Here is a 14,373-nt window from a genome sequence, read left to right as displayed (position 1 = left end):
TCCCGCCCAAGGGTTCGGATCCCACATACAGACCGGTTCCCGCTCACTGGCTGAGCGAGGCGCGGGAGCAACACCGAGGGTTGCAATCCCATTGCCGGTCCCCGGTCTGGTACGGGGGCAACACTGAGGGTTGCGATCCATTGCTGGACACGGAAAAAGACAAAAGACAAAAAAAAAAAAAACCCACCATAATGAGACACCCCTACATACCCACTAGTTCAAAGACAGACAATAATACCAAGTACTGGCAAGAACGTGGAACAACTCAAATTCTTATGTAACCTTGTGGAAAACTGATTGACATTATCTACTAAAACTGAACATACATGTACCTTTATGAGCCAGAAATTCCACTTCTAGATAAGTACTCAAGAGAAATGTTAGGGCCAGCCCATGGCTCACTTGGGAGAGTGTGGTGCTGACAACACCAAGTCAAGGGTTAAGATCCCCTTACTGGTCATCTTTAAAAAAAAAAAAAAAGAGAGATGTAAAATGTATGAGCACCAAAAGACACAACCAAGAAGTTTGTAGCAGCACTGCTCATAATAGCCCCAAATTGGAAATAACCTAAACATCTAATAAAAGTAGAATAGGTAGATAAATTGTAGTATATTTATATAATTAAATCTATTTACCAATGAGAAGGTACAAAACTGTTACTTCACATGACATGGATGAATCTTTCTACCAAAACACACACACACACACACACACACACACACACTCTCTCTCTCTCTCTCTCTCTCTCTCTCTCTCTCTCTCTCTCTCTCTCTCGGTGGTTGGCTAGGTACAAAAAACTCCACCAAACGGGAATTGTATGGGTCAGATTTTTGAATTTGGGGTAATAAAAGCTAGGTAGCAACAAGAAGAAACTCAGAAATGAATTAAGGTAGAGAATATGAAGCAAAAGTAACTTAAATTTTTAGTAAACAGAAGCTTTGAGTTAGGAAGAGATCTGCAAGTGGAGAATGAGAGTTAGAGGGAGAAAGAGCAAGAAGAAAAGAGAAAAAAGTCATGTTGTTTTTAAAAAAAATAATACTTTATTTTTTAGAGCAGTTTTAGATTTTCAGAAAAATTGAGCAGTAAGTACAGAGTTTCATATACCCCCTTTCCCCTACCCCACACAGATTTGTCTATTAACATCTTACATTTGTTAAAATTGATGAACCAATATTGGCACATTATTATTAACTTAAGTTCATAGTTTACATTAGGGTTAACTCTTTGTGTGGTACATTCTATGGGTTTTGATAAATGTGGACTGTCATGTATCTAACATTACAAAATCAGACAGAATAGTTAAACCACCCTAAGAAATCGCATGCTTTACCTAGTCATGCCTCCCTGGCACCTGCACCACCGCCGCCATCCAGAGCTTCTGGCAATCACTGATCTTACTGTCTCTGTAGTTTTGCCTTTTTCATAATGTTATATGGTTGGAATCATGCATTATATATACTTTATAAGATTTTTTTCCTTAGCAATATCCTCTTAACATTCTTCCGTATCATTCTGTGACTTGATCACTCATTTATTTTTAGTACTAAATAATTTTCCATTGTACAGATGTACCAAAGCTTATCCATTCACTACTGAAGGACATCTTGATTGTTTCCAAGTGTTGCTCGTTTTTCTACTTAGTTGACTCTCTCTTACTGATGTATAGGATTTTTTGTATGTTCTTGATAAGAGTCTTTTATGTATCTGAATATAGAGTCCTTTTCTATATATGTATTGTAAATATCCTCTCCCACTTCCTGGCTTTACTTTTCACTCTTTTAGTGGTATCTTTTGATTAATAACAGAAGTTCTTAATTTTAATGCAGTACAAATGTTTAATGTTTCTTTTTTGTTCATGCTTTTTATAACTAGTTTAAGAAATCTTTACCTACCCCGTGGACATGAAGATATTCTCCTGTTTCTCCTGTAAATATTTTTATTTTACACTTCACATTTAGGTCCTCAGTTTGCTTGGAATTGATTTTGTCTGTGGTGTGACACAGTAGTCAAGACTAGTTTTTTTTTAAAAAAAAATATGGATAATTAATTAACCCAGGACATTTATTGAAAAAGCTGTCCTTTCCCCACTGTACTCTATAATGTCACCTTTGCCATAAATTGTAGGTTCTGTAGGTCTATTCTGGCCTTTCTCTTCTGTTCCATTGGCCTATTTGTGACATATACTTTTTCTTTTTTAAAAATAGTCTGATTACTTATAATTCACATAGTATAAAATTCACCATATAAGTGTATATAGTTCAGCGGTTTTTACTGTATTTGCAGAATTGTGCAACTGTTACAATATTTAATTCTAGAACATTTTCATTACACCATACTATTAGCAGTCACTCCCTAGAAACCATAAATCTATGAATCTACTTTTTTTCTCCATGAATTTTCCTATTCTGAGCATTTCATGTAAATGGAGTCATATACTATGTGGCTTTTTATGTCTGGTTCCTTTCACTTAGCATAATGTTTTCGAGGTTCATCATGTTAGTATGTATCAGTACTTCATTCTTTAAAAAAAGTTTTTTTGGAAAACATTTAACAAAATTTGCCATTTTAACCGTTTAGAAGTATATAATTCATTGGCATTAATTACATTCACAATGTTTTGCAGCTATAGCCACTATATTCCCTAATTTTTTCATCACCCCAAACAGAAACTTTCTACTGATGAAGCAAAAACTTCTCATTTTCCCCTTCTCCCAGTCCCTGGTAATGTCTAATCTTATTTTCTGTTTTTGTGAATTTGCTTAATCTAGATATTTCATGTAAGTGGTTATATAATATTTATTTTTTTAAGTCTGGCTTATGTCATTTAGCATGTTTTCAGGGTTCATCCATGTTATAGGATGTGTCAGAATGTCATTCTTTTTTTGGCTGAATAGTACTCCAGTGTACCATATTCATGTGGTATAAAGATATGCCACATTTTGTTTATCTATTCATTAAGTGAGGACCTTTGGGTTTCTACTTTTTTGGCTGTTATGAATAATACTGCTATGAATATTCATGTACAAGTTTTTGTGTGAACATGTTTTTAATTCTCTTGGGTATATACTTAGGAGTGGGATTTCTTGGTCATATGTTAACTGTATGTTTAACTTTGAGAGGAACTGCCAAACTTTTCCAAAGCAGCTGAACCATTTTATATTTCCTCCAGTAGGTTCCAATTTTTCTCTGTTTTTGGCAGCACTTGTTAATATCTGTATTTTTGATTATAGCCACCTTAGTATGAAGTTGTATCTCATGATTTTAACTTGTATTTCCCTGATGACTAATAATAGTGAGCATCTTTTCATGTGCTTATTGCCGTTTGTATACCTTTTTTGGAGTAAAGTCTGTTCACATCCTTTGATCATTTTTTAACTGGGTTATTTATCTTTTTGTGATTGAGTTATGAGAGTTCTTGATATATTCTAGTTACAAGTCCCTTGTCAGATGTGTTTTTCACATATTTTCTCCTATGAGTTGTCTCTTCACTTTCTTGGTGATATCTTTTGCAGCACAAAAGTTAAATTTTGATGAAATCCATGTTTTTGTTTCTTATGCTTTTGGTGTCATAGTTAAGAAACCATTGCCTACTCCAAGATCATGAAGATTTACACCTGTCTTTTCTCTGAAGAGTCTTGTAACTGTAGCTCTTAAAGTTAGGTCCTTAATCCAATTTGAATTAATATTTGTGTATGGTTGTGAGGTGGGGGCCGAACTTCATTCTTTTGCATTTTGATATCCAGTTGTCCCAGCACTATTTGTTGAAAAGAATATTCCTTCCCTATTGAATTGTCTTGGCACCCTTGTGGCATATACTTTTTTTTTTTTTTTTTGTCTTTTTCCGTGTCCGGCAACGGATCGCAACCCTCAGTGTTGCCCCCGTACCGGACCGGGGACCGGCAACGGGATCACAACCCTCGGTGTTGCTCCCGCGCCTCGCTCAGCCAGTGAGCAGGAACCGGTCTGTATGTGGGATCCGAACCCTCGGGCGGGAGCGCCGCCGCGCTTCCCAAGCGGCGCACTATCCAGTGCGCCACCGGGCCGGCCCGTGGCATATACTTTTTTTTTTTTTTTGTCTTTTTCCGTGTCCGGCAACGGATCGCACCCCTCAGTGTTGCCCCCGTACCGGACCGGGGACCGGCAACGGGATCACAACCCTCGGTGTTGCTCCCGCGCCTCGCTCAGCCAGTGAGCAGGAACCGGTCTGTATGTGGGATCCGAACCCTCGGGCGGGAGCGCTGCCGCGCTTCCCAAGCGGCGCACTATCCAGTGCGCCACCGGGCCGGCCCGTGGCATATACTTTTAAAAGTTAAGACTAATTGCTGTCTGTCAAAAGTTTTTTGGAGTTATTATGAACCATTCCTTAAGACAACTTATTTTTTAATTTTTATTTAGAAATATTTAGATTATTATAAAAATAAATAGGGAAATTCTCAGAAGCTACTTATTTAGATTGTTTTTATCCTTACTTAGGATATTTACTGCTTTGGTTCATGTCAAGTGACAAATCTTCCTTAAATCTAGTTCAGCTGGACTGTATCCTAGTTTCTTTTTTGGGGGGCGGGGGAGAGTGGCTGATCAGTATGGGGATCCGAACCCTTGACCTTGGTGTTATAACACCATGCTATAACCAACTGAGCTAACCAGCCTTAGGAATATATCTGACCTAGGTCTCCCCTTTTAAAAATACAGCTTATATTATTCCTATATCTTCTGAGTTATCTTCAGAGGATCTTGCTTACTGTGTTTAATTAAGTATTGAGATGCAGTTGTCTTTTTAAAAACTTTGACTAGTGATTCATCTGGGGATTTGGGGAGGGAGGTTGTTCATAAGTTACAGTTCCTTAACTAAGACATTCTTTAAACAGGCAAAAAAAAAATAGGTATATTGATTTAAAAATTCCTGTTTGTCTACAGCTTAATTTCTTTTAGGTTCTGATCTTGGCTTACAATCCAAACTTACATGCAGAAAGTAAAACTCACTTTGAACCGAGGAGAGGACCATGTCCTTTAATTTATGCAGCTTCTAGATAGCAGCTTTGAGAAAAAATTGTTTTTCCTCCTGCATTGCTTTTTCATGTGAAAACAATCTTTATCAAACTGTTTAGGTATTGCTGAGAAAATTACTCATTCTGTAAATATGTATTAGCTACTGTCACAGTAGGCAGAGAATATGAGAACCTCATATTGGATCTCTTTAAGATAAAAAGATATTTAGTAATTAAGGTAGTTGGTAATTGTTTCAAAGTGATATATTATTTTAGAAATCAATTTTTACTGTTCTCTACTTCCATTTTATTATTTTGTCTTCAGAAAGGGGTTAGATTGGTCTGTAATAAAGTAAAATGTTTTGAAGTGGTGGCACTAGTGGCAAGCCACCTTCGGTGAACTCTGCATGTATTCCCTGTTGCAGAAGTGAACAAAGGCATATATTAGCCTGAGATTATAGGATTTTATAGTTTAGTTCTTTAAGCAGGGAATATTTTTTTAGTATCTTTCAACACCACGAATATGGACTATGTTCTTCTGGCCATTACTTGGAAACTAATCTTGGATAACCATAATATTCAGCAACATTAATGTACAGATACTTTGGTGTCTTACTGTAAATGACGCTATAAATGTTGTGTAGTACATTGGTATTATATGTTTGTCTTAAGCACAGTGTAGAAAAATATCACTTTTTAAATAAATCCTGAAAGATAGTATCATTTGAGACATCTGTAGAATATTTTATGCTGACGTATGAGCTTTCAGTTTGGTTTATTGGAATAGTGAATATGTTTTATGTATACATTTGGTTTTTCTACATTCAGTTTTTATAGCCTTTTAAACATATATACTTAGTCTCAAGTATCACCACATAAATTATTCATTAATAGTAAAGGGAAAATAGTAACTTTAAATTGGAGAAACTTGGTGGATCACTTTAACGAAGTGATCAAAATTAGCATCACCAGTATTGAGACAAACTGGCATCATGTATTTCTTAATATGATACAATGAGATGGACACAACTTCGCTTCTGTGTTGTTCTTGCCAAAAATGCATAAGCTGAATCTAAATATGATAAAACATCAGACAAACCCAAATTTGGGAACATTCTACAAAGTAACTGACCTGTACTCTTAAACGTCAAGGTTAAGAAAGGCAATGATCAAGGAATGTTGTAGATTAAAGGAGACTGAAGAGACATCATAATTATATGTAACGTGTGAACCTGGATTGAATCCAGGACAGAAAGAAAAAAAGCTGTAAAGTACATTATTGGGACAATTGATAGAATTTGAAGATAGACCCTGGATTGTTAACTTTACTGATTTTGATAATTGTGCTGTGATTGTGGAAGAGAATGTTTATTTTATTAGGAAATATACATGAAATGTTTAGGGATAATAAGGCATGACATCTCCAGTTTATTCTTGGATGTGGAAAAAAAAGTGCATGCATGCATGCGCATGTATATGTAGAGAGATAATGATAAAGCAGTTGGGGCAAAATATAAACATATGATAAATCTGGGTAAAGGTTATGTGGGATTTCCTTGTGCTGTTATTGTAACTTTTCTGTAAGTTTGAAATTATATCATAATAAAAAATTACAAAAGTATAATTGAGTTGGTCTTACAATCTTTGACCCAGTTCACCATCGTAATTAGTTTCATTTACTTTTCTTTTCTTTTTTTTTTTTTTTTTTTTTTTTCCGTGTCTGGCAACGGATCGCAACCCTCAGTGTCGCCCCCGTACCGGACTAGGACCGGCAACGGGATCGCAACCCTCGGTGTTGCCCCCGCGCCTCGCTCAGCCAGTGAGCGGGAACCGGTCTGCATGTGGGATCCGAACCCTCGGGCGGGAGCGCCGCCGCGCTTCCCAAGCGGCGCACTAGCGCAGTGCGCCACCGGGCCGGCCCCTCATTTACTTTTCTATGCTCTTTTGTAGAATAGCTTTTAAACCAAAATGCTTAATTTATGCCTTCCAATTCTGGGATCCTTCAGATTACAGGATAGCCTGCATTAGGCTTAAAAGCAGCTGTGTTTTTTTGTTTGTTTGTTTTTGTTTTTTCCGTGTCCGGCAACGGATCGCAACCCTCAGTGTCGCCCCCGTACCGGACCGGGACCGGCAACGGGATCGCAACCCTCGGTGTTGCCCCCGCGCCTCGCCCAGCCAGTGAGCGGGAACCGGTCTGTATGCGGGATCCGAACCCTCGGCGGGAGCGCAGCCGCGCTTCCCAAGCGGCGCACTAGTGCAGTGCGGCGCACTAGTGCAGTGCGCCACCGGGCCGGCCCGCAGCTGTGTTTTAACATCAGAGCGAGATCAAGGAAAACTTCAGAGTTCAGGCAGTTCACTAGGAAAACTGAATCATTTCTGCCTTAATAGTGTGGTTTTATAATTTTTTTTTAAGAACCATATTTTATTTTATTTTAGTCTTTAAAGATGACCAGTAAGGGGATCTTAACCTTTGATTTGGTGTTGTCAGCACCACACTCACCCAGTGAGCTAACCGGCCATCCCTATATGGGATCCGAACTCATGGCCTTGGATTATCAGCACCACACTCGCCCAAGTGAGCCACTGGCCATCTCTATATGGGATCCGAATCTGTGGCCTTGGATTATCAGCACCACACTCGCCTGAGTGAGCCACAGGCCAGCCCATAAGAACTATATTTTAAAAATATAAGACAGCCATATTCAAACAAAGACGTTTTAAAAAACTGCTGCTAAATAAGCATTTTTTTATTTTTTTCATTTAAAAATTTTTTTACGTGAGTAAAAACATGTTCTTTTTATTATTATTTAAATCTCTTTAAGAGAAACTGGCTGCTTAAACAAAAATAACAATGTAATTGAGTTTATAACATGTAAAAAGGTATGACAATAGGCACAAAGACTAGGAGGAGAGAAATGACACTGTTATTGTTTCTTATACTGTACATGAAGTAGTCTGTGATGAATTAAGGTAATGTACTATGAACCCTAAAAATAAAAATAAAATAACAAAGAATTATGTGTTTTTTGTTTGTTTGTTTTTGTTTTTTTTCCTTTTTTTGTCTTTTTTTCGTGACCGGTAACAGGATCGCAACCCTCGGTGTTGCGCCCGTACCACGACTGGCAACGGGATCGCAACCCTCGGTGTCGCACCCGCACCGCACTCAACCAGTGAGCAGACCGGTCTCTATATGGGATCCGAACCCTCGGTGGGAGTGCCACCGCGCTCCCAAGCGCCGCACTCTACCGAGTGTGCCACAGGGCCAGCCCAAGAGTTATGTTTTTATACAAAATTTTAATATTTTTATACAAAATAACAGAGTTATAGCTAAAAAGAGATAAAAAGAAATCCTAAAAAATACCCAAATAATCCAAAAAAGCATAAAAAAAATATAGTAACGAAGTACAGAGGGGACAAATAGGAAAAAAAATAGCAAAATGATAGGCTTAAACCTAACCATATCATTAGCCACATTAAATATAAATCAAATAAGCATTTTTTAAAGTATACTTTTCCCCATATGCTTTATTGCTACAAATTAGAGAATAACTCTAATTATTGCCTGGCTTATGAAGCAGTTGGAAGTTATGTTTGTTTTATTATTTGTGGTTCAAACATAAAATTTTTAGTGTATGTGAAGCTTATCTAAGTACTACTTTTCTTTTATAAATATTTTTTGACTTTGACGGTATTATTTGCCTATTGTAACCCCCCCCCTAAAAAAAAACCCCAATAACAAACTGGAGAACTATAAAGAAAAAAAATTACCCATAATTATTCATTCCAGATGTAACTGATGTTAAGAGCATTTCCTTTCTGTAATTTCAAAAGATGTAATTTGAAAGGCATTATATTTTTATACAATTTGACCATACTTCCTTCACATAACATGTCATGTACATCTTCCCACATCATTTAAAATTCTGAAACTATTATTTTTAAACTTTTAATAATATACCATCATATGATACATCATGATTTTTTACTTTTTCTGAGATATTAATTTTGAAGGCAAGTATATTGATTACAAAATATGGAAGATACAGGAGAGTGAGTATTTTAACTAATGTAATTTACAAGCGGAAGTAATTGGACTTCTGTTTTTCTTGGTCCTTAGAGCTCTGTTATCTTTTGGGAAGCATTGTTTGAAAGACAGGCTTTTAAGAGTCACATTACCAATATTTGTTATAGTAAAGAATAAACCTGGAAGTGTGCTTTTTTTGTATGAAAAAAGATCCTTTGTTAGTTAACCCTTAAATGTTTGGAATTTTATTTCTAATATATATGTTGTCTACAGATATTTTTTCAAATTAAAAAAATTAAATTTAAGGTTCCCACTTGGCAGATATATTCATTTAGAGATTTTGATATCATATAGTTTACTCCAAAAGTATATAAGAGTAATCATACTGAAAATTTAAATTTTTATATATTCTGTTTTTAGGATGAGTAGCAGATTAAGGACCATAAGCATTGCTTTTAAGGTTAGGAATTACGACAGGATATTCCTGGTTACAAAAGACCGAAAGTGATCCTTTAGGTCAACTGTTGAAATTACTAATTAACTCACATTAAAATGCTGTTATTGGTCATAGAATTATTTAACTATTTGAGCAGAAAACACATGAATAGTTGATATTTTCTTTCCTTGAGTCTTTTTTTTTTCTGACCTTGTATAATTTATTTTTAGCAGGAAAGTCCAGATAATATCTTTGAGTCTTTTTGTACTTCTGTAGTTATAAAGGATTCCTTCCTAACAAAACAGATGCTTTAAGTGTATGTGTAAGTAATAGATTCATTAGTGGTTGTGTATGAATAAATTATGCCTTCTCTGGTGCTATAAGGTCATCCTGATGTAGGTATGTAGTGGTATCTCAAAATATATAAATGAATACCTGAAATACTTATATGGTGCATTCATCTGGAAGGAAACTACTAGCAGGCCCACTCAAAGGATTGTTAACATCTCTTATAATTTCATGTTTTGGCAGGTAAACCTAGCCTTTAAACAACCTGGAAAGAGGCTAGAGCACCAAGGAATTAGAATTGAATTTGTAGGTCAAATTGGTGAGTGTAAAAATAGTATTACTTCTTTTTCTTTGATAACTGAATTTAAAGAGGGTTGGATTTGGCACTTAAATTATTGAATTAGAGCTTTGTTTTGTAGAAGGAAGGAATTGATTTTACATAATAAAATAACTTATTTTCTAAACATATTAAATCATGTTTCTTTTAATTGTATTACATGATATTTAACTCATCCTGCCTTTATTTGTTATTGGACTTCATTACTAAAAATGAAAGGAGTTATGCAAATTTACCAGCCTTGAAAAATAATTCAAGTATATTAGTTGACTCACTGAAATTTCCATCTGCCTGCATTTTTCACCAGCCTTGCTCACAATTAGCAGCCTCACCTTCATCCTCCATTTCCTAGTTACCCATGCCATTTGACCTAGTGTGTGCCTGTAGCTACACTCACCTGTCAACAGACAGTTCCGTGGGAAGTGGAAAGGTGTGATTTATTCTGGGCTTAGATAAACTTGTGTACATTTCCCTACGTGTATTTTAGAGACATTCTTGATTTAGTAGGGAATTAAATTGTATATAAATCTTTTGGTCCTGTAGATTCAGGAAAGAGAAAAGAAAGTATGACTTTATATACTGTCTACATAGCTAGGTTTTAAATCTAGCTTTCTAAGTACATTCTTAAAGTATCAAAATGGGAATGGGTAGATATTTGTTTATGTATCTATTCTGAATGAGTTTGTACTTGAGGGGCAAGTTATAGTAATTACCTGTTAAGTTGGTAACATGTTTGCCTAACTGAAGCAAAACAGCAAAACAGAATTTTTGCCTTGTCTGGAGGAAGTTCAAATAATTGCTAGTAATGTGTCAAACAGCTTCATGTCAGGACAGCTCTAACTACATCAAATGAATGAACTTATTTTTAATAGAAATTTTCATTGTATTATGCTACTTGAATTTTTTTATGCCTAAGTGGAGCATAAGAAGAATGATGGAATTCAGATTATAGCTCTAGGTTATTAGACACAAATCCAACTAATCCTTTTGATAAAAATTATTTGCTTTGGAGTTTGACTTTTATTGAAATGGATATTAAATATAATTGGTCTTTTTGCTTTTTAAAATTTCTTAGAACTTTTCAATGACAAGAGTAATACTCACGAATTTGTAAACCTAGTGAAAGAACTAGCCTTACCTGGAGAACTGACTCAGAGCAGAAGTTATGATTTTGAATTTATGCAAGTTGAAAAGCCATATGAATCTTACATCGGTGCCAATGTCCGCTTGAGGTATGAATTTGTATTAGAAACTGTAGACAAAGTCAAAACCAGAAAGTAATGGCTACTATTGGTGTCTTATTCAAACTTACAAGTCTGGACTGGAAGGCTTAAGATATTTAAAAATTCTGTCATATACTTTGTTTTACCTGACCGATGCTAATCTTGAGATAATAAGAGTTTTCTAACATTATAGATTTAGAGAACACCATTATGAGAAGTTTTGGTCATACACTTTCCTTGTATGAATTTTCCTCAGTACTTCATTTGTCTTGTAAACTGAATTACCCTCCAAATCCATTAGTTTCCTAATGAATCTCATTTAGTATTTAGGGTTAAGAAGTGATTTGGAGCCCCAAAGAAGCTGTCTAACTTGTCCAAAATTACACAGGTAGTGAATGGTAGAACTGGAGTAACAACCTAGTTTTCTAAATTCCCAATCCAGTGTCCTTTCCCTTCACCAAGTCTTCATGCAGGAAACCAAGGATGCCTCAGAGTCCAGGGAGGCTGAAAACATTAGTCCTGCTTTCTTTATTTAACGTGGCATTATCTGTCTGGAAGTGGGTTTGACAACCCAAATTCCGAATAGCAGTGCCTTAAATAGATAGGTATTTTAAAAAAAGAGAGAAGTGGGGCCGGCCCGGTGGCGCACTGCTACAGTGCGCCGCTTGGGAGTGCGGCGGCGCTCCCGCCAAGGGTTCGGATCCCACATACAGACCGGTCGCTCACTGGCTGAGCGAGATGCGGGTGCGGCACCGAGGGTTGCGATCCCGTTGCTGGTCCCGGTCCGGTACGGGTGCGACACTGAGGGTTGCGATCCGTTGCCGGTCACGAAAAAAGACAAAAAGGAAAAAAATAAAAAAAATAAAATAAATAAAAAAAAAAAAGAGAGAAGTGATCTGGAGAGATTTTCTCAAGTAGGTTTCATGATATCCCTCCTAACTCATTTGAGAAGTATTTACCCTATTCTTAAAATTGAACTTTTGTATATTTTTCATGTTGAGGGCATTTTAAAAATAGAACTCCTTCATGAAGTAAATGAAGTAAGTTGATCCCAAAAGAGTTCCAGCAAGGAGAAAGCTGAGTTTGCAGTTAATGTTTGCTTATTTAAAACACTTAAATTTATCATAGGGATTTAACTTGTCTTCTCCATTAACTTTGTAGGTATTTTCTTAAAGTGACAATAGTAAGAAGACTGACAGATTTGGTAAAAGAGTATGATCTTATTGTTCACCAGCTTGCCACCTATCCTGATGTTAACAACTCTATTAAGATGGAAGTGGGCATTGAAGATTGTCTGCATATAGAATTTGAATATAATAAATCTAAGTAAGTACCTTTCAAAAATGTTTAGGGAAAATGAAAAAATGATCTTTTAAGATCTTTGTGAATTGACATTAATCTGATGTTAACAGACCAACAGAATCTCTGAGCTAAAAGAAACTTAAGGAGTTTGGTCTGGCTTCTGACCCAGTGCAGGTATCTTTTATATTCTATTCCTGATAAGTCTCTGCTTGGCCACTTTTTGTACAGGATCTCACCATCCTAGAAGGCATCCAATCCTATTGTGTCTTTTAAAATTTATCTTACTGGCTTGGTATTACTCATCCTGGCCATCTCTTTAAAACATAACAAAAGTACTTTTTTTCTGACTACATAAGCAATACATTTTCATTCTTAAAGATTTGGAGGATGTAGAAAAATGAAAGCAGGTATGGGCCAGCCCGGTGGCGCACTGGATAGTGCGCCGCTTGGGAAGCGCGGCGGCGCTCCCATCCGGGGGTTCGGATCCCACATACAGACCGGCTCCCGCTCGCTGGCTGGGCGAGGCGCAGGGGCAGCACCGAGGCTTGCGATCCCATTGCCGGTCCCCGGTCCGGTACGGGGGCAACACTGAGGGTTGCGATCCGTTGCCGGACACGGAAAAAAGACAAAAGAAAAAAAAAAAAAAGAAAAATGAAAGCAGGTAAAAATTTTCACCTCTATCACATAACCATTATTAATAATCCTCTTGTATATCTTTCCATAGGGGAGGGGAATGGTGTAAAATATATATTTATATATGTTGTCATTTTACAAAATGGGCTCATGTTTTGTTTATTGTTTAATGCCTTTTCAAATTTTATTATGCAAAACTTCAGACATACATCACAGTATATGAACAGTATACTGAACAATATAATGAGTACCATTGCCCAGCTCCAACAGTTATGAATACATGGTCAGGTTTGTTTTATCTGTATTCAGCAACCACACTCCCCATGGATTAGATTGAAGCAAATTCCAGACATATAATTTAATCCATAAAAATTATGTATCATTTTTAATATAACTACAATACTATTATACCTAAAAATATAAATAATTCCTTAATATCTTCATATATCCAGTGTTCGCATTTCTCTAATTGTCTCATAAATGTCTTTCTTTTTTCACATGGTTCATTCAAATCAATACCCAAACAAGGTCCACACAATGCATTTGGTAGACTCTTAAATCTCTTTTAATTAATAGATTTCCCCCTATTTTTTTCATTAAAGTTTATTTGTGAGGAAACGGATGTACTCCTCTTTTATCCCACTCCTACACATTCTTCTCTCCTGTTACATGATTTTTATTAGTTGTTACTCCCAGGTTTATATCACTGAAAATGTGATATATAATAAAAATTTTTAAAAAACAGGGAAAAAAAAGAAAATATGATATACATGCCCTCAGTGTCTTAAATTATATTGTTGATAAAATTATCAGATAGTTTGGGACCTAAAAATTTGTCATTGAAGCCTCCCTTCAGATTGACATAATAGTATTAATTAACTCTTGGGATGTAATTTTGAGATCTGAACCTGGTAGGAGGCTAAAGTCCTCTGGGTTTTGTGGGAATTTCCAGGTTTATTACCACGTCATTTTAAGGTTCCTGGGAATGTTCTTTGATTATTAGATATTACAGCAAACTCAACTTATGGAGGTAGCCCTTATTCTGTCATTGTGGCCATATGATTTATGTTAGCTGCATTATTCTAGCACTTAGAATAATGACACTAAACTCTTTTTTTTTTTTTTTTTTTTTTTTTTTTTCC

General features: G+C 36.1%; 1 protein-coding gene across 1 annotated transcript in view; it reads left to right on the top strand.

Annotated features, from left to right (window-relative positions):
• Positions 1-14,373, top strand: part of VPS26A (vacuolar protein sorting 26 homolog A (S. pombe)) — a 38,425-nt gene that overhangs the window by 14,770 nt on the left and 9,282 nt on the right. Inside the window, exons 3-6 of the mRNA XM_008589528.1 lie at positions 9,980-10,055; positions 11,149-11,305; positions 12,458-12,622; positions 12,977-13,005. Of these exons, the coding sequence (XP_008587750.1) occupies positions 9,980-10,055; positions 11,149-11,305; positions 12,458-12,622; positions 12,977-13,005 (427 nt within the window). The remainder of the gene's footprint in view (positions 1-9,979; positions 10,056-11,148; positions 11,306-12,457; positions 12,623-12,976; positions 13,006-14,373) is intronic.

This window comes from Galeopterus variegatus, unplaced genomic scaffold, assembly GCF_000696425.1.
Source record: "Galeopterus variegatus unplaced genomic scaffold, G_variegatus-3.0.2 Scaffold5499, whole genome shotgun sequence".
Taxonomy (NCBI): Eukaryota; Metazoa; Chordata; class Mammalia; order Dermoptera; family Cynocephalidae; genus Galeopterus; species Galeopterus variegatus.
The sequence above is the reverse complement of the archived record's forward strand: the minus strand, read 5'-3'. Positions and strand labels throughout refer to the sequence as shown.